The 25,344-nt window shown below is 40.0% G+C and overlaps 2 protein-coding genes across 4 annotated transcripts; one reads left to right on the top strand and one right to left on the bottom strand.

Moving 5' to 3' along the window:
* The first annotated feature begins 192 nt into the window (after nucleotides 1–192).
* Nucleotides 193–11,212, top strand: HNRNPU (heterogeneous nuclear ribonucleoprotein U). Of its 2 annotated transcripts, none has more exons than XM_036870460.1 (14): nucleotides 193–1,053; nucleotides 1,938–2,049; nucleotides 2,138–2,211; nucleotides 4,151–4,290; nucleotides 4,860–4,959; nucleotides 5,322–5,434; nucleotides 5,774–6,037; nucleotides 6,238–6,357; nucleotides 6,691–6,819; nucleotides 6,913–7,081; nucleotides 7,340–7,594; nucleotides 7,903–8,087; nucleotides 8,442–8,513; nucleotides 8,972–11,212. In XM_036870460.1, exons 1-14 carry the CDS (start codon nucleotides 420–422, stop codon nucleotides 9,023–9,025), a joined length of 2,421 nt encoding a protein of 806 aa, XP_036726355.1. In that variant the 5' UTR covers nucleotides 193–419; the 3' UTR covers nucleotides 9,026–11,212. The 2 variants fall into 2 exon arrangements, with proteins under 2 accessions (XP_036726355.1, XP_036726345.1); XM_036870450.1 differs by having other exon boundaries at nucleotides 238–1,110.
* A 7,261-nt stretch (nucleotides 11,213–18,473) lies between these two features.
* On the bottom strand, nucleotides 18,474–25,030 carry LOC118904407 (cytochrome c oxidase assembly protein COX20, mitochondrial). 2 transcript variants are annotated; one of them, XM_036870474.1, is made up of 4 exons: nucleotides 24,909–25,028; nucleotides 19,796–19,910; nucleotides 19,622–19,685; nucleotides 18,474–19,159 (listed from the first exon to the last, which is right to left on the bottom strand). In XM_036870474.1, exons 1-4 carry the CDS (start codon nucleotides 24,948–24,950, stop codon nucleotides 19,015–19,017), a joined length of 366 nt encoding a protein of 121 aa, XP_036726369.1. In that variant the 5' UTR covers nucleotides 24,951–25,028; the 3' UTR covers nucleotides 18,474–19,014. The 2 variants fall into 2 exon arrangements, with proteins under 2 accessions (XP_036726369.1, XP_036726380.1); XM_036870485.1 differs by having other exon boundaries at nucleotides 19,022–19,159; nucleotides 19,622–19,681; nucleotides 24,909–25,030.
* Between the last annotated feature and the right edge of the window lie 314 nt (nucleotides 25,031–25,344).

Genomic DNA, 25,344 nt, shown 5'->3' with positions numbered 1-25,344 from the left:
GAAGGCAGTTTCCTCCTCCTCCATCAGCTCGGCCCCAGTTGGAAGCGCAGTGCGCGGCGCCGCGCTCCCGGCCCGTGGCTCGGGTGGGAGCGGGGGGAACAGGCGTGGGCGGGGCGGAGCGGGCGCGGGCGCTCAGGCGGCGCAGGGGCGGGGCGGCTATATTACGTGCGCGGCACCGCCCCTGCGAGAGGACGTTGCGTGCTCGCTCGCGCCAGGCGAGTCTCCGCGTCTCCCTCGCGAACTCGGTGAAAGGAATTGGCGCCGTTCGACACCAGGCGGATCCGCTCTGCAGCAGGAACCCACCTCCAGCCGCAGCCGCAGCCGCCGCCCGGGCCGAGGAGCAGCCTCAGCCGCCGCCAGTGGCCGAGTGAGCGGAGCCGAGTTTGAGACAGCGCCTAGCGGTGAATCGGGGCCTCACCATGAGTTCCTCGCCTGTTAATGTGAAAAAGCTGAAGGTGTCGGAGCTGAAGGAGGAGCTCAAAAAGCGGCGCCTGTCCGACAAGGGCCTCAAGGCCGAGCTCATGGAGCGTCTCCAGGCCGCGCTGGACGACGAGGAGGCCGGGGGCCGCCCCGCCATGGAGCCCGGGAACGGCAGCCTAGACCTGGGCGGGGATTCCGCCGGGCGCTCGGGAGCAGGCCTCGAGCAGGAGGCCGCGGCAGGCGGCGATGACGACGAGGAGGAAGAGGAGGAGGAGGAGGAAGGGATAGCCGCCCTGGATGGCGACCAGATGGAGCTCGGGGAGGAGAACGGCGCCGCGGGGGCGGCCGACTCGGGCCCGATGGAGGAGGAGGAGGCCGCCTCGGAGGACGAGAACGGCGACGACCAGGGCTTCCAGGAAGGGGAGGATGAGCTCGGAGACGAGGAGGAAGCCGCGGGCGACGAGAACGGGCACGGGGAGCAGCAGCCTCAACCGCCGGCGGCGCCGCAGCAACAGCCCCAGCAGCAGCGCGGGGCAGCCAAGGAGGCCGCGGGGAAGAGCAGCGGCCCCACGTCGCTGTTCGCGGTGACGGTGGCGCCGCCCGGGGCGAGGCAGGGCCAGCAGCAGGCGGGAGGTAAGAAGAAGGCGGAAGGCGGCGGAGGCGGCGGTCGCCCCGGGGCTCCGGCGGCGGGTGAGTGCTGCGTGGTTGGTTGCGCGCGGCGGGAGGCCCGCGCGGGGTGGGGACCGTGCCCAGGCCTGCCGGAGCCCCGCTGGGGGAGGAGGGAGCTCCGCCGCGGGAGGGCGCCCCCGGGGGGGCGGGGGCCTCTGCGAGGGGGTGGGGGGGGAAATCCCGGATTAGACGTGAGGCCTCCGCTCGGTGTGTGACGGCGGCGGCAGGGCCTCCATTATGTGGTTGGCGGGTGGGGGGGGGGGGAACTGCAGCTGCCGCTGGAGGGGGAGGAGCCGCGGTGGCGCCGCCGCGCTGCGTGCGCGCAGTGCGGGCACATGTCTCGGGGGGAGGGGAGGCCCGGGGCCCCGGCGGCGCGCTGTGGCGGCTCCGGGCCGCGGTATTGTGCAAGGCGCGCCGGGCTCGGCGTGACGTCACTTCCGGCGGGCGGGGCCGGGCGGGTCCAGCGGCGAGCAGTACAATGCGGCCGCGGGGAGCGCGGGCCCGGGTGGGGGAGGGGAGTGCGGGCGGGGCGCTTCAGCCCCTCCCCCCTTCCTGAACTCTCTCTGGGATACACGTGGGCTTCGGGCCTGGGCCGCGCTAAGTTTTCATTAGCTTTTTCGAATATTCGAGTAGGCTGGCAAAATTAGCAATGTCCTTAGACTGCGTCACTAATTATAGTCCAGTTCCAAGCGGGTTTTTCTTTGAATTCTCATTTGAATCGTCGATTGAAAACACTTAAAAAAATGAACAGGGCAAGTAGAGCTATTTTGGGGCGTCAAAACAGAAGAGGTTCTTTTGTTTGTTGTGTTGCGGCGTGGTCTCTTATAAAGGGGTGTCGTGTATTGTAGGAGACGGCAAAACAGAACAGAAAGGCGGAGATAAAAAGAGAGGTGTTAAAAGACCTCGAGAAGATCATGGCCGTGGCTATTTTGAGTACATTGAAGAGAACAAGTATAGCAGGTAGAGGATGCTAACGTAGTGTTACTTGTCACCTGTTTTTTATGCTTTGGTGGGGAAAGCTGTATCAGGAGACAATTCTGTCTTTCAGAGCCAAATCTCCTCAGCCACCTGTTGAAGAAGAAGATGAGCACTTCGACGACACAGTGGTTTGTCTTGATACTTGTAAGTGAAGCTGTTTCTCCCCCGTTCCTCCCCCAATTGTCAAATGTGGTTTTTGGTTACAAAATATTAGAAAACTTAACACGTGTAAACAGTTGTAATAAAAGTAGGAAGATGATGGCTTAAATTCAGATTCTGGGCACTTAGTATTTAGTACAGTAGTTGTATTGATAATTTTACAGGCTCTAACAATTTGATAAGTTTTTTGGTATGGCTTTAAAGTTCTCATTTGTAGGAATGTGAAATTAATGCCAACATTTGACTGTCTAGCTAATGGAAACTTGTAAGACTACTTATAACTTGTCCATTTAGGCTTCTACGATAAAGTAATGTTATTTTTTTGTGGAATTATGTTAAGTGAGCTCTTTGGGCTAGTTAAATATTAATGGCTTTCCCATTAGCACGCCATTATATTCCCTATTCTAAAAGATTGTAATAATACTTTTTCAATAACTGCTCTTTTGTTCTCAATTCCAGTTCAGTAGCTGCTGCTTTAAGCTAAGTTGATTTCTTCCAAAGACCTGGGGCAGCAGCAGTGGGCTCTCACTGGGCCACTAGCTTTCTTCAGCAGCGAATGGTATCAATGGCAGCGCTGTAAATACTGCTACTTTACCCAGTTGGGTTGCAATTGAGTATGAGGAAGTATTGCAAACCTCTAAATGGGCCTTGGCTGTCAGATTCCTAGTTTTTCTAATACAAAAGAAAAATCGTTTGTTTGGTGTTGTGATCAGAAAGTACAATTCTTTCTGTGATAGAACAAAGGGTAGAAATAATTGCTTAGAGGTAAGGTGTCAACTTGTCCTGTAGATCTGAGTTGAAGCTTAGATTCTCATGTTTTGGAATACATATGGTTTTTATTTAGATGTGTAAGGCAGTGTAAATATAAGTCTTGGTTTCTTATTGTATACGCTTTACCACATAGTTGAGATAGTGGAGTGTTTTTTTTTTTTTAAAGACTTAAACATGGAAGAGTAGTTGAATGTTTTACGTTAAATTCAGTTGCTTAAATATTGGCGAGATACTGAAGCAATGATTCGGCAAGGTAATGCTATTATAAAGGGCTTTTAGCTCCTCACCTAGGGATATCAATTTAAGTGCATTATTGGGTTCAAACACAATTGGTTGAATTGAAAATTCTGTTAGTGATGATCGGGAATAAAAGAGCAAAGCTAATTCAAGGAGAATTCCAAACTGTAGATTTAATTTCATTTCAGCAGTAGCTTTCTAACTTCAGTGCTCCCTTGACTGAGAACTCAGAAGGTGCATGCTAATGAGCCAGTGACCCGAAGGTAGCTAGGTTAAAGACGTTTTGGATTTGGATTATTCCAAAGTGTGTAATCCCCTATTGGTATTGATTAACAGGCAAGTCTGGGGAAAGGGGACCTAAAATGCTGTAGTAGTAACAGCATTAGATGACCAGGTTTGAATTTTGCAGATTGAAACTGCCTTAACAAGTTTTAGCAAACAATTTAAGATCTAGAACCCCTGTAAGGTGCAGGATCAACAGCTCATACTCGTATTTTAAAATACTTGATCATGGCCTCCCTTCAGTTTTATTGTGGCCCTGGTAAATTCTGCCTGGTCTGGCATGCTTCACTTTGATTTCCTGCTATCCTCTACTGCTTGCCTCTAAATCAAGGTAAAGAGCAGAGCGGGTATGTATTAATGTCACATTGTCTTGATTATTTTATATACTTAAAATACACATACTAAACCTCGATATTGGTTAGTTGCACAGGTAGTGTACGCTGTAGTTCATAATTTGGCAAGAATTGACTTGGTGGGAGCGGGGCTTGAACTGAAAATTCGAACAACAGCATGATCTGTAAAAATGTATGCAACATTAAGAAATATGAGAAAATTTAATAAAGTTTTGTCTATATAGCAGATACATTTATATTGGATATCAAAAGAAATAATATGGTATTTGATATAATTGCAGATAATTGTGATCTACATTTTAAAATATCAAGAGATCGCCTCAGTGCTTCTTCCCTTACTATGGAGAGTTTTGCTTTTCTTTGGGCTGGAGGAAGGGCATCCTATGGTGTGTCGAAAGGCAAAGTCTGTTTTGAGATGAAGGTAAATGCAATCTTGTGTCTTTTTTTTTCCTTACGAACCTTTGTGAGTTTTTCCCTGACACTTAGATGTCACTGGAACTTGTAATTTTTCAAGTTTTTGTGGGACTTGGAATCTATGATCTGTAACAGTTTAGGATGTTTGTTATATTAGAAGTTGCCATATAGAGCCAGCCTAATTTTTATTTAGAGTGTTCATTTTTTATCAGGCACTTGAAAGGCCCACCATGGGTTTGAAAATAAATTTGGTTAGGCTCCTGTTTTTGTTCCAGAGAAAAAACATGTTAAAGGAATACTTTAGTTGGTTTTGAGTATTGAGAATATGTAATTTCAGCGTTTTCTTTTAAACGTGAATTAACTAAGTACTTAACCATTTTCTGTTTCAAGTTAAAAGCTCTTACATCAGTTGTTAAAGTTCTTGTGGAATGTTAGGGGGAAGAGTAGAGTTGGTGTCTTTCTGTACTTTGTAGCTGGAGAAAAATTAGCCCATTGCCCGAATGAAATAAACCAGCGTTGGTTCAGTGGTTTATTTTCCTCCGTTTACAGTTTAATCATTTATGATTTGACTTCCAGGTTACAGAGAAGATCCCAGTAAGGCATTTATATACAAAAGATATTGACATACACGAAGTTCGGATTGGCTGGTCACTAACCACAAGTGGAATGTTGCTTGGTAAAGTTTCCATTTGAGTATCTATGTACTCATGAGTGTTCAGGGTTTGATTTCAGTAGTTAGACTAGAAGGCATTCTAAACTTTTTGCCTGTTTTTAGAGATGAATAATAGTAACATGGACACTGGCTAAATTTTAGCTTTTCTTTCTTTGTGGTTACTTGGTTTATGACTGATGGTTGAAATAGAATATTATCCATGGTATGCAATTTGTCAGCTAGTTATATAACCACCTAGCTCTCATTAACTTTATATCTAGTATAAAGTCAGTATAGTTTTGAACCCTACATCTGGAATGTTAAAGTACATGGGTCATTGGACTGTTTTGAAAAATTGATTTCATGAAAGTTAATTATTTTCTTAGGTGAAGAAGAATTTTCTTATGGGTATTCTCTAAAAGGAATAAAAACATGCAACTGTGAGACTGAAGATTATGGAGAGAAGTTTGATGAAAATGATGTGATTACATGTTTTGTTGTAAGTCGTAGTTAAATTTCTACATATAAATAGCAAGTTGGTAGATAAGAGTATTTTAACATATCATTGTCAACTTTCAATACTAATTCATTTTGACTGAAAACTACTTAATGTGAAGTTGATCCGAAAATCTAGTCTTTTAGGGCAATATTAATTTCTGCTTGTGGATATAGGTGTTCTAGTTGTATATAACCAAATATTAAAGCTCTTTAACGTATAACCTAAATATGTTTTCTACAGGATAAAGCTTCACTCCTAACTTGAATTTTGAAGTTTTTTTTTAAAGAAGTGTTATAAGAAGCAGATTAAAACCCATTAATTTTTTTCTCCAATTAACAGAACTTTGAAAGTGATGAAGTAGAACTCTCCTATGCAAAGAATGGACAAGATCTTGGCATTGCCTTCAAAATCAGTAAGGAAGTTCTTGCTGGACGACCACTCTTCCCGCATGTTCTGTGCCACAACTGTGCGGTTGAGTTTAATTTTGGTCAGAAGGAAAAGCCATATTTTCCAATACCTGAAGACTATACTTTTATCCAGAATGTCCCCTTGGAGGATCGAGTTAGAGGACCAAAGGGGCCTGAAGAGAAGAAAGATTGTGAAGTAAGTCACTTTAAAAAAAAGAATTTTGAAGGTTGCTTTTGCTTGGCAAAAATGACATTAAGAAGAGTTGGATGGCTGGTCTGTTTAATTTACTAACTGCCATACATGTTGTTCCCATTAAAAGGCTGTGAAAGTTCAGATATGTAAACTGGGCTTTTGTGCATTTAAAAAAAATATTTAAAGAATTCTTTCCATTGTAGGTGGTTATGATGATTGGCTTGCCAGGAGCTGGAAAAACTACCTGGGTTACTAAACATGCAGCAGAAAATCCTGGTAAATACAACATTCTTGGAACAAACACCATAATGGATAAAATGATGGTAAGTAAATTGGGCATGATTTCAGCATTTTTTAAGACTAGAATGTATTCGGGGTAACCGTTTTGTCTGTCTTTATCCATTTTGTTAGTATCTTAGAGAGAGGAGTTTGGGCAGTTAAATTGGTTATTTAAGCAGGCTCTTTACCTGTAAGGTAAACTGCCTTCCAATGGCTAGGCTTCCTTCTCTTTCCTATAGAAGGTTTTTGGACTTGGATTATCCAGTAGCTAAAAGTGAATTGAAGGCACTGGGTGTTGTTACAGGATAAAATATCCTTTTCTGTAGCAGTGGGAAAAGGCAATATTTAAATTTTGAAACTTTAACTTTTAAAAATAGGTGGCAGGTTTTAAGAAGCAAATGGCAGATACTGGGAAACTAAACACGCTGTTGCAGAGAGCTCCACAGTGTCTTGGAAAGTTTATTGAGATTGCTGCCCGTAAGAAGCGAAATTTCATTTTGGATCAGGTAAGCTGCAGCCTTGAGATTGAAAAAAGTAACTGATAATTATAGAATTAATGTTTGGGGTTATAAACTTAACTTTTTTTTTTTTTTTTAAAGACAAATGTGTCTGCTGCTGCCCAGAGGAGAAAAATGTGCCTGTTCGCAGGCTTCCAACGAAAAGCTGTTGTAGTTTGCCCAAAAGATGAAGACTATAAGCAAAGAACACAGAAGAAAGCAGAAGTAGAGGGAAAAGACCTACCGGAACATGCAGTCCTCAAAATGAAAGGCATGAAATTTATTTCTACTGTTATGTTAAATATCTTTCTGTGATTTATATCTGTGAACTTAAATTTTGTGTCAGTAATACTGTTTCGGGAGTTAACTCTGTAAATGAGCGTACTTCACTTGTTTAAGGAAATGTAATTAAAACATGAGTAGATATTGTATGCTTTGCAGGAATTAAGCTGCTTGAGAGTTGTAGGCTCTAGGATTGTGAATGTGTATGTAGTGGATTTGTAGGTTAATATGATTTAATGTTTTGTAGGAAACTTTACTCTGCCAGAAGTAGCTGAGTGCTTTGATGAAATAACGTATGTTGAGCTTCAGAAGGAGGAAGCCCAAAAGCTTTTGGAGCAATATAAGGAAGAAAGCAAAAAAGCTCTTCCACCGGAAAAGAAACAGAACACAGGCTCAAAGAAGAGCAATAAAAATAAGAGTGGCAAGAACCAGTTTAACAGAGGTGGTGGCCATAGAGGGCGCGGTGGATTCAATATGCGTGGTGGAAATTTCAGAGGAGGAGGCAAGTTAATTTTGAGTATTATTTATTTGGTTCAATGTTGAAACAAGTGGTAATCTGTAATCTTCTAGTTTGGGTCTGTATGTTTTTCTGCTGAATTTAACATAGGAAGTTTTTGATCCTCATGTCCTAGCTGTCTTAGTAACCATAGTAAAATACTTCATGCGATTTGATGGTAAACACACCTAGGTTATGTTGAATGGTTAAATTAAACATTTTTTTCATAAAATAAAGGAATGGTCCAGAAGAACCCTAAGTCGTGTGTAAAGAAGATAACAACACACTATTAAATGAAACGTCTCTTGTTTTAGCTCCTGGGAATCGTGGTGGATATAATAGGAGGGGCAATATGCCACAGAGAGGTGGTGGCGGTGGCGGAAGTGGTGGAATTGGCTATCCATATCCTCGTGGCCCTGTTTTTCCCAGCCGAGGCGGTTATTCAAACAGAGGGAATTACAACAGAGGTGGAATGCCTAACAGAGGGAACTACAACCAGGTAATGATTTAAGATTCCTGCGGACACTGATTCTCTGTATAATTTAGTCTGGAAAGTTAAAGGCATATGTTGTGCAGCCTCAGTAAGAGGAACACAGCATGTATGCATAGTGATGGTAAAATGAGTCAATTTCATTTATATTGATTTTTCAAGTGCATTAACTAGCAGCAAGTCAGGTGATGTCTCATAACGAATAAGTTAATCACCTGAGAGCAAATGCAGCAGAGAGTGCTCAGGGGTTAATGGCTGACTGGCAATCTATCTATTTCTGTGGCTGTGTCTCCTCTTCTCCCCTGCCCCATATACAAACCTAACAACTTGTGCTCTTCTTAAAGGTTTTTTTCTTTTTTGTAGAACTTCAGAGGACGAGGAAACAATCGTGGCTACAAAAATCAATCTCAGGGCTACAACCAGTGGCAGCAGGGTGTAAGTAATTCCTTATGTGCTTTTTTGTACATTTAATTGTATTTTGAATTCATAAGAGTCAATCTTGAAAAAAGATCTTGTCCAGGGATTGAAGTGTTTATAAGTGTTACAGGGCAAGGTGTGAATTGTGTTGCAGTTGTAGCCATAATATCTTTTGAAGGCAAAATAGGTTGGAGTTTGCTGTAACTTAATATTTTTAAATAAAATAGTATTTAATACATGGTTCTTTTTACTGCTAGCTTTAATTGTATAAACTAACCAAGTCATAATGTGTTTCCTTTTGTAATGTGTATTGATAATGGGATATTAATACCAACTAAATCTGGCTTGATAAATCAGAGGTATGACAGGTATAAATTTGTCTCCAGCAATTACTCTGAATTAGATTGTCATTTCCTAAAAGCAGTTTGAGTGGCTTATTGATGTTTTTTCTTTAAAAAAAAAATTTTCTCTTACAGCAATTCTGGGGTCAGAAGCCATGGAGTCAGCATTATCACCAAGGATATTATTGAATACCCAAATAAAACGAACTGATACATATTTCTCCAAAACCTTCACAAGAAGTCGACTGTTTTCTTTAGTAGGCTAACTTTTTAAACATTCCACAAGAGGAAGTGCCTGCGGGTTCCTTTTTTAGAAGCTTTGTGGGTTGATTTTTTTTTTTTCTTTTCTTTTTTGTACATTTTTAATTGCAGTTTTAAAGTGAATCGTAAGAGAACCTCAGCATTGTGCACGATAAGAGAATGTGTCAGTATTTCAGGGTTCTACATTTTATCTGTAAAATGTGACTTTTTTTTTATCACAACAAAAGTAAAATGTTGCTTTGTACCTGGTGTCTTTTATTAAGAATTTACTCCCCCCATTTCTCAGAGATAACAGTCGGGAGTTATTGTCACAATATAATAGAAATGTTAGCAACCAGATTCATGTAAGGACTAAGTGGTCCTCATGAATTGCATAAGACTCTGTACTGCTCGTATTACACTCCATCCTCTCTGTAGTTTGCTGAGTAGTGGAGGGGTAAGCTAAATAGTAGTTTTTGACAGTAACTGGGAAGGCTCTTTCTTTTTAAATAACAATGCAATTGGCATATTTGGGAATGAAGATAAAATTTGGAACTAAGATAGAGAAGATGGAGTGTATGTAGAAGGGCTGTTAAAAATGTAAAACTTGGTTGCATTATTTGTGGAGGCTCAAACTTGTGAAGGTTAAATACCATAATTTTTCCATTTGTTCTGCATTTTGATTCTGAAAAGAAAGCTGGCTTTGCCCATTTCTTATTAAAAAAACTTGTTGTAAATCCAGTTGTCTAATGGGATCTATATGAAGTTAGCTATGTCTGTATGCCCTTCTCCCACAAAATACTGTATAACTAGTGTGCTTGTAGTAGTTAACTCCACCATCTTTGTAAGCTAATGAAATTGTGAGTCACCCATTTATATCTTAATTTTTAATCATGTCAGTTCTTGAATGGGTATCTCCTTAGCCTGCTGATTTCTTTTTCTTTCTAAAGAAAGTGGGTGGAGAAATTAATTTAGACGTTTGTTTGCAATAAAAAGAATTCATTTTACTCTCGTTTTGGGATTCTCGCCATCAAGGTTCAAAATCCCTTTATGAAACTCCCAAGAGGAGAAAATTTAAGTGTGTGCTTTCTGGACAGCTTATTCTCTGTACTTGGAACATTTAGGTTTTAAAAACTTAAATGTATACTGACAATTGACTTTTTAAATTATGAAGTAAAGTTGAATGCTTCCCTTCCCCTCCCCGCCCAGATGACTTTTAACATTTAACGAGGGGAAAAGGTACTGGCTGGGAGAAGTTAACACTCAGTTTATCATCTTTACAAAATGCTAATGGCTGTCCTCAACTGATAATTATATATACATCTATATAATACATGAAACTCTGGGAACAGATGCTTTTAGAAGCCATCATGCAAGCCAGTCACTACTACACAACACTGCTAACTTAACCGTAGTTATGTGATAACATTAGATCCCCTAATTGTAATTTTATTGGGTTTGCACAGAACACTTAATCTTCTAAAGGACCCTCACTCATGTGGTGAGGAATCAGGAGTCAAACTGTAGAACTAAAACTTGACATCAGTTTAGTGTTTCATTGGTGTTTTAGGTTGCTTCTGGTAAGTATAGGTTTGTTTACATTTCTGACTGCTTAGATTTTTGTTTTAGCCATTTAAAATCAGATTTTTAACTATTTATACTCCTAGGAATTTTCTTGCTAAAAGATGAGCTGGAGTTGAGTTTCAGATGATGGTGTAGGTTCAGTTGAGAATTTTTTGGCCTATAACCCTACAATTACCATAGGAATACTTAACAGTACAAGATAGTGCCTCAGGGGCTTTTGTCTTTTTAGCAATTAACTTACTGCTAGCAGCTATTTGCATGAGTCTGCTTTTCAGTATACATCAGTATTACTGGGGTTGTATAGACTTATGGGGAGGGGGGGGGAGTAAGCTTTGTTGCTAATCAGTGTTTGTGTCCTAAATATTTAGGTGCTATTGAAAAATCTTGGATATGCCTTCTAGCTTAAAATTGCTTATTAAAGAATTCATATTCTAATCATCGCAGTGGGAGAGTGATGGCCAAGTGACATTTGGTAGGCTGTCATGCCTGTGTAGCACAGAAAATTTTGGGAAGAGAGATGGGATAGATAAAGATGTTGCCCAGGAAAATGTTAAGTTTTAAAAAGCAGGTTCAAGGTCAGAATTATAGTAACACCTGCATTTGTATGAAGTGAAATAATCCTAGAGAGTATTTAAGAAATTAAGAAGAGGGAGTGCACCATATAGCAAATAAGAGAAAAAAAGTTGATGCCAAGTTTGGCAGAATGAGATCTGTAAATGAGAAACTTGGTTTATTGTTCACCCCTTCCCTTGCCTACCTCCCCTCAGTGGCAAGCAAAACACTGAATAAACAAAAATTATCTGAACAGATATCCCAATTACACCCTGAGAAAACTCACCTGTGAGATTGCTGTTGGTTTAAGGGGTGCTTTCATTAGAAACTTTTGCATATAGTTACTTAATACCTATCATCCTGAGGCAAGAATTGGATTAGGTTGGTTACGAAGACGTTAATCAGGAAAGAACAGAAAGTGCTTTAAGATAGAAATCATAAAGTAACTGGAACTGTAAAAAGTTTTCTTTGTTGCTGGTAGGTTACACCTTATTACTCCTGTCTAGCCTTTGGTGGAGGGCTCTGGCTCTGACCTAGGAGGCTGAGACCAGCTTCTGGCCCTGATATCCAGACAGCAAGATGAAATCTTAAAATGAAGTATGAGTCAAATCAATTTGACATTGAAGTGACCATAAGAAGCCATATTAAATCTAGGAAACGATAAGCTGTCATTTGCCTAGGATCCTGTCTGAAAATAAATATGGAACTAGATGTCTTGGATACTAACAGGATTTTAAAGCTTCTTAAAGACAGTTTTCCTTGAAAAAATACTATTTTCGAGGAAAGGCAACTCAGTATTTCTTTTTCACCTCCTGTGGAGTTTACGTTCATGGACAGACTCTTCTGTATTTGCCTCAATTGTGGAAATTGACATTTTTCTATGAACTTTTACTTAATATAAATTGGCTTTTATCCTAGAATTGTTTTTATAACCCGTCCCATTGCACAAATGAGGAAACATTTTGATAGCTTGTAAGGCAATGGTATAGACATCTTTCACATGTAAAGATCTGTAAGGGTATTTCTGATGTGCTTTAAAAGCCTAAACCAGAATAAACTTAATACGGAAGGCGTAAACTTGTATCTTCAGTCAAGTCATAGTTTCTGGTATTAGACATAAAACACATCTTAAAATCATTAGTTTCCATAATTTCCTTCTTACACATTGAAATGGTTTGAATCTAAACTTGGTCGTTGTTCATATTTCTGGGGCTCTGGACTTTATAAAAATGGGTTTAGGTTTTAACATTTTAGTAATAGTCAATGAAAGTAAGGGTGTATGTTAATGGCAGTGGCCTGGCAATAAGTTGCAATGCTTAGTTTATGTATTGGAACTCTTGCTTATGCATGAGTTTTAAGGGACTGTTAAATTAGTGCTTTGAGTTAGAAGCTTACCAACTGCCTCATCTCTAAACAGCAATTTGGATTTATTAGGTTAAACCACAGTTTCTTCAAATCATTAATTGCCTTAACTAAAAAATAGGTAAAACTGCAATATCCTTGTGATGTGGAGAGCCTTTATCTTGGGTAGTTTTCAGATGTGACTTTTTTTGGCCCTGTCATTCCACAACTTCTGTGCTAAAACATGCAGGTAATAGATCTAGCCAGTTCAGTGCTTGAGTTTTATTTAGGCTGCTCTAATCCCCAGTTCTTAACTTAGTACTACAGGTACATGTTTACAAGACATATAGTAAAAATACATTGTCCACCTAACTCCTGTTGAAGTGACATTTGTTTTATTAATCCTTACTAATCTTGATGTTTAAAAAGTAAATCCTTAAGAATTTGGAAATGACCTACAGTACTGATTGAGGTAGTATGTGTCCCCAAGTGTGTTGAGGTAGGAAAAAAATGAAAAACCAGCATCCCCAAGTATCTTAACATTAATCTTAAGTTACAAACTTGTGAATTTGAACAGGAAATAACCTACCTTAACATATAATTTTTATGTATTTTGCTGATTAGGTATGCCATTTTATTTGGTGGTCACATTTAGTAAATTTCAACCATACAGATAGCTGGATCTCAGAAAATAAGAGCTTTAGGTAGGAGGGAAATGGCTAACAAAGATACTTAAGTAGGCATATATACTTTCACATCTTAGCCGACTGACTAAAGATACAAGGTGATAGGATATGTTCAATTAGTTTGCCCAAGGAATTAGTCCATGAGGAATGGTAGACTGGAAATAGGTGGGAATATTACTCATAATGTTAACCAGAATTACTCAAAAAAATGTAACACCTGTAAATTGTGCAATTAGGTTGGGAATGTGCTGTCCACCTGGGAAGCTGAATAAGTACAACTTTTTGGCATTATGTAGATAGTTGGTCCTTTCACTTGTGATTGTAGATCCAGTATTAGGGGAGTAAATGTTGCAGGTAACTGATAGGCCAGGACATCTGTAATCCGTTTGGTTAGGTGAGTTACTGGGACAAGAACTTAATCGTGTGTTTAATATGTAATTTGTAATTATCACCTAGGAGTATTACAATTTTTTTCTCCTTCTCATGCCAGGAATCAACATATACTTGCATCTTGACAAGGAACAGGGGTTTTGCTTTTAAACAAAACTGGATCTGTGGGTATGAGAAACTATTCTAGTTGAAAGTGATGTGGGAATACCAGTCCAGGCAAATGGAGAAAAGTCTTACGGAAAGGTTCAGTTAATTTGTTCAGATATTTCAGTTACAATCACAGTGCTACACCAATGGCACAGCAGTTATTCCTGAGCATGCCCAGCTTGGGTATCTGCACAGCTGGATGTTATGAACGGACTACAGGCCTGGAAAGCTAGCATAGTGTTTAAAACCTGTGAACACTGAACTGTTGTGGCATGTTCTTTTCTGCCAGTCCTCTAATACTCCATTCCGTGATCTTACAGGAAGTAAAATTAGTTTTGCCTAGTAAGATATATTTTATACTTGCCAAGCACTTGAGAAGCACTGCCACAAATTAGTATCAGCCAAAATTGTTTTTTTTAAAAAAGCAAAAGCAATCAAGAACTTTTGAGATGGCCACTGTAGACATTTAACTTGCGTGGCTTTCACGAGAAAGAAAAAAGAGGTACAGAGAAAGTGAGATAAAGTTAATACCTCAGAAGAACAGTTGAAGCTTACTTGAATGACAGGATAACTTTTTACAGTAGTTGTTAATAAGGTATCCTTTCAGTTGTCTGTAGTTAAGGGAGATGGGAGAGTCACGGTCAAGAACAACGAAAGGTTCCAACTTACTTTTTTTTTTTTTTGAAAAAATAAAGCAAAAAATAATGTGCTGATTTAAATTTCATCTCCTTTTCCTTAGTCTGTCCATGTGAATGTGCTGTGTGGAAGAGTAAAAGGGTCCAAGTAAATGTGTTCCAGTGATTCCAATAGGTATTCCAAATTAATTGCTGCTTGTACATTTAACACATGTTATACTGGGCTTCCAGGATCACCTTAATTAGAACTCCTCTTACTTTAAAAAGGCAGGGGAAAGGGAGAAATTAGTAACTAGGTGCATAGATTTAAACAGGAAAGAAAGGTTCTCTAGTATCTCCTTTGCATACCTGAAATGTGAGGTATTTGGTGATATGTTAGCAATTGGTGGTCCTCTTGCATAGGTTAAAGGCAGTACATGCAAATAGAGCCAAGTCCCTTTAAGGTTAAATCCTTATTCTAATGGTTCAAATTCCTTCTATTTAATGTTATGTAAGACATTGTTTCAATACCCTCCCTACTTGTAGAGTTGAAATACTTCCTTACAATATTCTAATACAGAGATATCTAGGATACCTATGTCCTTGGGTTCCCAGAATCTTTCTGCATCTGTATTAAATGAACAAATACTTTTTGTTAGCTTATAATAACTTGGAAAATGATCTTTCTGGATAATGAAGTGATGTAAATTTACATCAAAGTACAGAAAAATCAGGAAGTGAAATTTAAGACAAGGACTTTGATTATGCTAGTCCAGAGCATGTACTTTCTTGTTGCCCTGAAATTATTTAAAGACTTAATAAGAAGCTTAGAAGAAATTAGTTTTCCCCACTACATACTTGAGAATAATGTATTTTGATGAAGTGAGAGGACTTGGGTGCTGTACTGACTGAAAATATAACTACCAGGGTTTCCTCAGTGAAATACAGTTCTACTCTGTCAAATAAAAGCAATCTCTAAAGACTTTTGAAGAGCAGACAACTTAGAGTAAAAGGTAAAAACTTAAAGCCTGTTCATTTGAGAAAAAACATAAACTAGAATGTTTTTAAAGCAAACTTAGAATTTAGATAGTAGAACATGTTTCATTTCATGTGACTGGTCTTTGTGGTCTAAGGGGGAAGACATTTTTATGAAAACCCTTTAAGAAACCAGTATATGCAAATTTGAATCCCCTAAGGGTAGGCCATATAATAGGTGTTTTACAACTTACAGAACTTAGTAGAAGTTATTCCTAGAAAAGGGTAGAAAAGATAGCTGCCTGTTGAGTCCATGTGAACATTTAGTGAACAGTAGAAACCTTTAATTTAGTACTTATAGTCACTGGTAGCTTTCTCAAGATAAAAATACTTGGAAAAAGTCATCTTTAATCTCTAGAAAATAAAGAGTGGTTGAAAAGACTCATGTTTGCAACACTGATCAGTAGTGCTCACATTACGAACTTTAAAATGTAATACTTTAGGGACAAAAAAGCTTAGTTTTTAAATAAAGCTTGTCTTAAAAGAAAGTTTAAATATGGAACTTAATGCACAAAATAACCTGTGTAAGATACCAGTATTTGGGTGGTAGAGGATATTGTTATATATAATTACTGACCTGATTTGATGATCAATGGACCGTCTTTTAAGATGCTTCCCAAAGATTTTATTCTAGAGTACTATTAAAAACCACAGTTAAAGCAATCAGTAATTTTTCTACTTTCCTCATTAAGGTATTCTGCTTTCCCAAAGTAGTTTACGTTAACATCACTTTTAAAGGGGTGTCTTAATCCCCATCCACCACAGATTTTTACCTAGGAATAGAAGGATTCAAACCCTATTTGATCCCTAGCTTTTTGCTGAAAAGTGCATAAACAGGAATCCTGAATTTATTATATAGACCTCCTCGCATTATAAAATCGAAGCAAAGGGAAACCAGCGATGGAGTAGAGGTACGTAGACTGAAGAGATGCTTGCAAATCAAATAATGGTATTAGGGATAGTCAAATTTCTTGTTGGCAAACTTGGTCAATAGAAATCACAAGTCCAGAGAAAAGCTAGTTAATTTTAAATTCCCTGAGGTTCTTTTACTGAGATGTAAAGCAAGTAGTCAAGGAAAAACAAAGAGGGAGGGGTGAGGGAAGGGGGGGAACTGCATAAAGCACTTAGAGGTAGTTAATTAAAGTAGGTATGATAAGCTGCAAAGTTTTAAACCTACTAATTGCCACAATTCTATTTTAATCAGCTATTTAGCTGGTACCTACCGCTATATCACCTAGTGTGAAATTTCGGATTTAATGGAATAATGAAGGAAGCAGTGCAGCTGGAGGCTTCAAGTGGGCTTGGAAGGTAGGTTACTCTTTCTGCTTAAATTTGGAAAGTGTAAGCTTTTGGATGAGAGGGACTAGTGAACATTTAGTAATTAAACTAACATGTGTTGACTGCTTTATACCAGACACTTGATTGGGAACGTAAAGACAAAAATTGATAGGGTTCTTGTAGCACAAGTCAGTGGCGAATGGAAGTGCCAACTACTGTTAGTGGAACGTGAAACAAAGTAGTATGAGAGCCTAAAAGAAGGTGATGATCCTAATTCTAGAAGTTAGTGAGCAAGAGAGTGGAAGGTTATAGAGAGGAGGTAGGAGAAGGGCATTATAAGTGAAATGAAAACATTTGAGCAGAGGTATGAATTCAGTTCATGGTGGCCACAGGTACACTGGAGATGGGACTGGCAAAACTTGGCAGTTTGAACTTGAAGTTGGGTGGCAGAGTGGAAGACGATGGGACTGGAGGGACCAGAAGTGGAAGTGTCAGGATCAGCGTGGAGGCCGTGGAGGTCTGGTACCAATGTTTTAAGGGCCTAGGGCATGTTGAATGGTCCAATAATTCATTAATGCGTTTTGTATCATTTTAATAGGTAAAGAAGAAAAAGTGCTAATGATTTAAGTTTATGAAATGATATTTGAAAAGTAATCCAAATAAGTAATTATATTTAAATTTCTGTTTTTATCCAGGTCTCCAACTTATGCAGTCATTCCGCTGTGAAAATGAACTAACCTTGTTATCATTGAAGGCCTTGGAAATTTTTGCCAGCTGAGAGATTTTTCTCTTACTCAGGGTAAGATGTAATCATAGTGTGCTAGAGCTGGAAGGGACTTGACTTACTTAATCCATTTGCCTGATTTCGTATGTTACATGTTATCAAACTGAAGCTGAGAACGTAAGTGGCCTGCACAGCTTGTTAAATATCAAATTTGATTAGTACTCATCAATTCCTCCACCCCACCCCAACTCATGCCTTTTAAAACATGAGTGACTGTCACATGGAATTTTTAACATACTTGTTTAAGATCAATTTGAATAATATAGACTGCACTCAGCTTTGATTTGTGTCAGTAACGGCAGGCAGATGATCTTGAAAAAACTTCATTCTCTTTTCTAATAACCTTCCCTTGTTAATGTCCAAGTCTTTCCTTTGGTGGCTGCCAGATGATTAGGATCAATAAAAATCTCTTAGAACATATATGCTTGACAGTGTCACTCATGATAGGGCATTTGGTAAACCACATAGCTTGTGTACCCTAACCCTTATAATGACAGCCATAAGAAGGTGAGCATGGGAGGGAAAATGCTACCTCTCTTGTGAACTGGAGCAGGCCCCTACCAATCCTGAAAACGGATTCAGAACAAAATAAAGTTTCAAAACATCTCTTCCTTGATCTGTTTAGCTCACCGTGATAATCAGTAGGACCAGTAATAATGCCACAATCCTATCCACTGGTGTCTTCTTTCATACTTATCATTTCTTAACCAGAAAGGTCTCTAAGCCTGTGTTTTAAGTAATGTTGATATTTATTAAACCAAAAATGATGAATGAATGAATAAATGCTGTGGACTTAGTTGGGTGTTGGGTGCTTTTTTTAAATGGCAGCCAATTGAATTATAAATGTCTACATTAATGGAACAATATGTGTGTAATTCTGCAGTATTCTCCTTTGCACCAAGCAAGTTTCTGAAAATATTTTTATGTGTGCCATGTACATATTTAAGTTCTACTTAAAAATAAAAACTCTGTATACATCCAAAAAATATTTAGAGCAGCTAAAAACCACCTTTACTTTCTGAGAGGTGACTCACCTGTTGAAGTGGAAGAATAGGGTCAAGCAATGGGTACATTTTTAAAATAACAATTGCAAAGTGATGACCCATTAGTTTTAAGTCTGATACAACATCACTGGCTTTCGAAATCAGAAAGTATCCCCTCATTTTTAACAGGGTACGGTAATACAGTTGTGATTTTTGTTTTTAAGGCAAGTTTTAACATCGAACTGAGATTTTATTTCTTCAAACGTCAGGTGTACTCACTGCTTACTATAAGGAAACACTTTTCTAAGCATGTTAAACACAAGGTTTATTTTAAGTACGAGTCCACTATGTGCTATACTGACAGTAGATACAGGGCCAGAATAAGTTTGTAAATATTCATACACATGTAAAAAAGACTACAACTTACACATACTTTATTTACTTGGTTGAAAGCCTTATGGTATATAAAATGCTTTCTATAGTTGATCTCGGCTTTGTTCACACCGAAGTGAGTTGTATCTGGGTTTTCTGTGCTCAAGACTGCTCAATTGCTGCTGCTGCTGCCGCTGTTGGTTTGTTTTCTTTCAGGATCAAGGTGGGTACTTTCATATAAAATCTTGTTTTTAATTCCTTCTCTGGCAAGTCTTTCCTGGATTCTTAGCTTTGCATAATTATACCTACAATGGAACCTAGTAATGAGAACATGAATAAATTATTGATATAACATACCTGTAGAAACTAATTTGAAATTTGTAATCAAAATTTTTAAATGCTTACAGATGACTGTCAGTGGTTGTGAACACATTCTTAAGGTAGCATTTTCAGATGTTATGCCATAGGCAGGGATTGAAATGAGCATTAGGATAAGATAAAAGGTTGAGACCTTCCTAAAGGAAGTATAAAACCTGACATGGCATTAATGCAGTGCCTAATGTCATGCATTCATCTGTTCATTTGACAAATAACACAAAATGTGTGTGTATATATACATATTTAAAAGATTAAAGGCAGTCCAGCAATATCATTTTGTAAGATAAATTTCAGTGAGGGTGGGGAATCTCAGTGGGAGATTGCTCTGAGTGGAGCATGTGCTTTGGAACTAGATAAACCTATTACAGTCGTGGATCTTCTTGAATACTTAGCACACATACCAGCATCCTAAAGTCACCAAGATAAATCCTCCTATTCCAACGTCACATGATCTTCTAATTCTACCTGTCAAAAGGAAGCATAAACACTAATACACTGCATGTTATAATACTTCATCTAGGAAAAAAACTTCAGAGAAACATGTTTTTTATGCATAGAGAGAAGTAGATACTCACTAGTTAACAAAAAGTGTCCAAGGCCAGCCACAACAGATCCTAATGAGCCATACAATGTCGAATCCCGTGCACAGGGGATGTTTTCAACATCTAAAATTCCTAGGAGCTTGAAGGGCTACGAAAAATAAAAAAACGTAGATTGGACAAGAGAATATTTTATTTTAGGGTGGTTTGGCAAAGATTAAAACCATCTTTAATCATCCTGCTTTGGTATATAATATGAATCTAAAATGGAAACCCTGAGAATTTGACCAGAAAGTCCTAAGCAGGTAGGGTAAATTAAACCTAGATTATGGTACCATGGTTATGCTATAATTTGTTAACTGGTTTGGAGATAAGGTAAGGGCATACATTATTTTATGAGCTCTTTAAATATCTGTATGAAATCATTTGGGGATTTGGCTATCATTGAAATTTAAAAGCATAATTTCCTGCTAATAACCTGAGACGCATAGATGGGCAAAGTGAAACTGTCCTAACCATGTTGCTTATAATATTAGTATACTGCTGTTTTAAATTCCTTTAAGGAGGACTGCAGATTTTCTGTGTTAACTAGTAACAACACATCGGTGTGTCTGTAAGAATAAATGCTTTGTGTTGAGACAAATCTCGTCTGTTTCTTGCCTGTGATATGAAGTTGCTGTTGATTGTATTTCTTTGTTGATAGTACATGGTAACCACACCTAGGTGTGATGAAAAAAGCTGGAAATCTAGAGGGTTGGATTTTATTCTCAGCTCTGCCACTAACTTCTGTAACCTGTAGGACATATTTTTTTATCTGGCCTGCAATCTGTAATGAAGGGGTTCAGCTAGGTGATAATTTAAGTTCCTTCAAGTGCTAAAATGAATGGTTTTAAAATTCTTCATATAGTCTTCATTGGATTTATGGATTTGTTCTCCCTCATTAAAAAATACTGCCACTTTAAGCATAACATTTTCAACTTGAATGTCTTCTCACTCTCACTCTGTACTTAGGGGTTTTGGGAGGGCAGGACAGAATTTTATAAGTCATGCTTATGTTTTGCTACAGCATTCTCCTATTCATAAAAAAAAAAAAACTTAAGGTACTGTTTTCATTTAATGTAGCTTTTAAAAAGGAAGCCACTTGTCCATTCTTTGGGATGAGATATACCTAGATGGTAATATACTGTAAAGGAAAAAGAGTGGAAGAAATGGGAAAAGGACAGTAAAGGGCAAGTCAGATTAAAGGTTGAAACATGAAGGTATTGCGTTTGCTTTGGCTCAGGCTTCTGCAGGAAAGACAATGTGACTTGGTTCCTAATAAAGCAAAAGTTACATACTCTTGGATCATTATGTTCCTTTTTTTTTGCCTCTGCCTGTCCCCCCCCCCCCCAACATGTTTACTTCATGAACACAGCAGGTGCTCATTGAAGTTGCAGACTTGAATGTTAAAAGGCTCTTTAGTACAAATCTTCATGGACAAAGAGGTTGGGATTTAATTCTGCTTCTAGGCTTTTCGTTTAATTTAGCAAAAGATGATTGTTTCTCACCCTCAGGTCAAGAGCCAGGTGGAATTTATGGCCCGGAGGGGAAGGAGGGTGTGATCTGTTCTGCAGCTAGGCCGTTGCCCTGGGGGAAGGATGCTAAGTAGACTGACATGGGGGGTGGTGTTTAACGTCAGATCTTAGACGGGAGTGAGACCAGCAGCTTCTACCACAGGGTAGAATGTTAAGATGGCTTTCACATTTAAGCAGAGAAAAAGAAAGGAACCATCAAGTGTTGGCCGCAGCATGCCAAACACTGCACATCTCTGCCAAAGACAGCACTTGTTTCAAGGCTTCTGGGCTTTTTCATTTGGATTCCGTTCCATAATGGAGCCCTAGTGTGACCCCAGGATACACCAGAATCTGCAAACTTTGCGGGGGAGGGCATTTGGATAAAATTATCAGCCCCAGTTCTTTGCCAAGTGTGTAAAATAAACTTGCTGAACATCCGAAATGGTGCTGTTTGTTTAAATCAGCTAGGTAGGTAACTTTCTGAGCTTTTTAGAGATGTTCAAATCCCACCCTCAGATTCTGACTCAATAGGCCCCAGGCATTTATGTTTAGGAAACCACCCACCCCCCAGACTGGGAGAAACACTGCTTTAGAGATTTTAGAAAAGTAAAAATTTTGAAATTGCAGATAATGGAATAATCCAGTTTATTTTGAAAGATAAGCATATCCTTTTTAAGTGGTACCTTCTAAAACCAACAATGTGGGTTAGAGGCCAAGGATGCTACTGCTAAATGCCCTACAATGCACGTATCACCTACAAAACTGCCTTGGTCAATGTCAGCGCCAAGGCTGAGAAGCCAGTGCTTGTCTAATCTCATAACTTAGAGGTGCCAAGGAGCTATTAAGTGCCCGGCCCTTTATATCCCTTGTTTTTAATTCTTACAACCTCTTCGTGACATTTTCTCTGAAACAGGCTCAGGGTTTAAGTAGAAGGCTAGTAAGTGCTGGCAGAGAGGAAGTGGAAGTCAGTCTGACCCTGAAAGCCTGTCATTCCCACTGCAGCATTTAACCCTTTGGTTTTTTAGTAAACACCAAGGTTCACATATAGAGAGTAACAGAACTGAGTACATAACTGTAGATCTGCAATTTGTATCAAAACTGGGTAAGGATGTACAAAGACTTTTTCCCCTTTACTAGTAGGGAATTTTCAACCTCCTGGTAAAGTTGGAGTTTAGACTGCTGTTGACTTAAAAGCAAGTACGGAATACTGTAATGAAGTCTTCAGCTTATATAATATTTTTGAGAGTACACTTAACTTTGATTCTCAGAAATGGATATAAAGAGTCTAAGCCTGAAGTCACTTTGAAGTAGTTATGTTTGTAATGTTCAAGGCATTTAACATTCCTCTTTTATTCCCTAGTTGTCTGCAGACTCAAGGTTCACCTGCTATTAACAAAGCCTTTAAATGTAAACTAAAATTTTAGACTTTTGGTAAGCTTAGATTTAGAAAGGCAGCCTTACCAACACACCTTGATGGAATTAAGGGAAGCTCAAAAAGGAACTTATAAGCCAGAATGCCAATTTAATAATTTATAGGAAACATCAGATCAAATTAGAGCTACTTCATTTCCCACTGTTAAATGTATCTGCATCAGTGCTCATATTCTGCCTTTCCTTTTGTTTCAAAGGAGGAACTGGCCCTACTCCTATTTAAAACTAGTCCTCACTTTGCAGTTGATTACTTTCTCCACTCAAAAGACCTCTGCTTCTGTGGTTATCCCATCTTTCATTTGCATTACTTGTTTTTCCTCCTTTTATTAATCTTCAGTCTAGAAACATACAAAATAAATCCCCCTCTCTTGACACCCTTTCCCCCCAAGCCACCATCCCATTTTTCTGTTCCCTGTCACTGCAAAACTAAAGTTACCTGTGTGTGCTTCTTCACTTACAAACCTACGCTCCCTTTAACTTGCTTCAACCAGACATTTACCAGCTGCACTCGACGGAAACAGCACCACTGAGGTTTTCTAAAAGACAATCGTTTTGCAAAATCCATCATACTTTACATCTCAGCACATGTGGCACAGATAATCATTTGTTTTTGAAACGTTTTCTTTGGCTTCAAATACAGTATTAACCAAAAAATTTTTTCATATTTTTCTTGATTCTCAATGGGTTAAGCCACCCTCATGACCCTAAAATGACAGCAGTTATCTCCTATCAAAGGTACAAAAAGGATGAAAGCCCCATTCAAGATCCCAGTGTTCTCACAAAACAATCTAGAATTTTGTGTTTGAAGTTATGGTGCCCCTGGAAATATGCACGTTTCAAACAAGGGTACATTTTGTTGAAGTAAGCATATTCCAAATAGTATGTGAGACTTCAAAAACAGAAAAGGCACCAACAGTGTATAAATTGACAAAAATTTTTTTGAAAACAAATATGGAAACAATTTACCCAACATGTATTCATAACCATTTGATGATCTAGGCCAAATTTAGATGGAAAATTCCCCAGAGAAGCAAGAACACTGAATAAGTGATCAAAATTTTCAAGCTGAGCAGAGAATATCCTAAAACTATAGGTGCAGTGTGGCACACAGTGTGGGTCTTCAGTAAATATTTGTGAATCTAATTGATCCAACATTAATCTATGGCTTACTATTTAAAACTTTCTTCTTCCATTGCCTTTTTTAAACACTTATTTACTCTGCATTGAGGATATAAAAATTGGGTTCCCTGCTCTTAAGACACAAATTAACTTCCAGTATAATGCTGTAATGATCCAGCAATGTACAAGGTGTCCGGGAGATAGGAGCCGAAGCACCTCAGTCTCTCTTGAGGAGTCGGGAAGCCCTTCAGGGGAGACCGGAGATAACCCTGTTTAGCTTTAATACACCCGGAGAAGAAAGCATGAGAAGAGTCACACGTCCCTGAACAGTTAGGGTTAGTTAGGTGAGGAGGTTTGTATCACAGGCCGAGAAATTGGGATTTATCCTGAAAGCAATGGGCAGCTACGACTGGTTTTAAGCAGAGAGGTGGAATTATGCATTTTACAGGGTAGCCCCCAAGGACGACTGTGGAAGGTGAAGCGAGGAAGGCAGGGCAGGAAGACATGAATGCCAGCCAGCGAAGCTATTGGTTACAAATGATACTGCATACTCCACGTGGTCGAGTGAAAACAAGGTTAACGGGAAAAAAATCTCAGTCTGTTCATCACCCTCCTGCTCTGGATATAAATTCACTCGAATATAACCAAGTTCTCATTCCTCAGCATTTACCGATTCCTCTGTTAAGTGTTGTGAAGTATACAGCCTTAAAGACAAGGCACCTGTCCTCAGCTTTTAAATCCCTCTCTTTGCTAGTAAATTACAATACGAGGCCCCTGTCAACAAAACTTTCTTTCCAAAGGGATCCGTCTTGTGACCTGCAGTAAGCTATCGGTACCGGTCCCCTCATCCTCCTAGTTTGGGTCACTTAAATCATGGCAATTAAGATAAAAATGTCGGGGGATGGGAGGAGGGGACCTGTTCGATTACAGAGAAGCTAATGACACGTGCTCCCAGCCCGGGTCTCCCAGCTCTAGAGGCCGCGTCCTTAGGCGCCGCCCGCCCGTGCTCCGCGCGCCCCGCCGCACCCCGCCGCAGCACGGATTACCTTCCCCTTCCCGGGCTCTCCGGCCTCCGGCGCAGCCGCCATGGGAACAGTCGGCGCCTCCCCCCCGCCCCGTCGCCGCCGCGGGCCGCCGTGAGCGGACGCCCCGCCCCGCCCCGCCCTGGCCAGCCCGGCCCGCGCCTGCGTTCGCGCTGTCCGCCATTTTAGGGAACGTTTCCCAGTCTCCGCGGCAGCAGCACCGGCCGAGCCGGTTGCCTTTGGTGTGGCCGCCATTTCCTTTGTTCAGTTGAACGGATCACGTCTCCTCCACCGGGGCTCTCCCCAGCCCGAGGGCCTGGACCAGGGGAGGAGAAGGAGGAGGAGGACTCGTGAAGCAACCGCGCACCCGGCCTCTTGGCATTTCGAGGCTGCGCCTTTTTCCGCCCCCGCCCCTCCTCTCGCCCCAACCGCCATTTCTAACTGTCGTCCGCGCGCGTGC

The sequence above is a fragment of the Balaenoptera musculus genome, chromosome 1 (assembly GCF_009873245.2).
Source record: "Balaenoptera musculus isolate JJ_BM4_2016_0621 chromosome 1, mBalMus1.pri.v3, whole genome shotgun sequence".
Classification (NCBI taxonomy): domain Eukaryota; kingdom Metazoa; phylum Chordata; class Mammalia; order Artiodactyla; family Balaenopteridae; genus Balaenoptera; species Balaenoptera musculus.
Note: the sequence above shows the minus strand (reverse complement) of the source record. Positions and strands in the feature narration are given on the sequence as shown.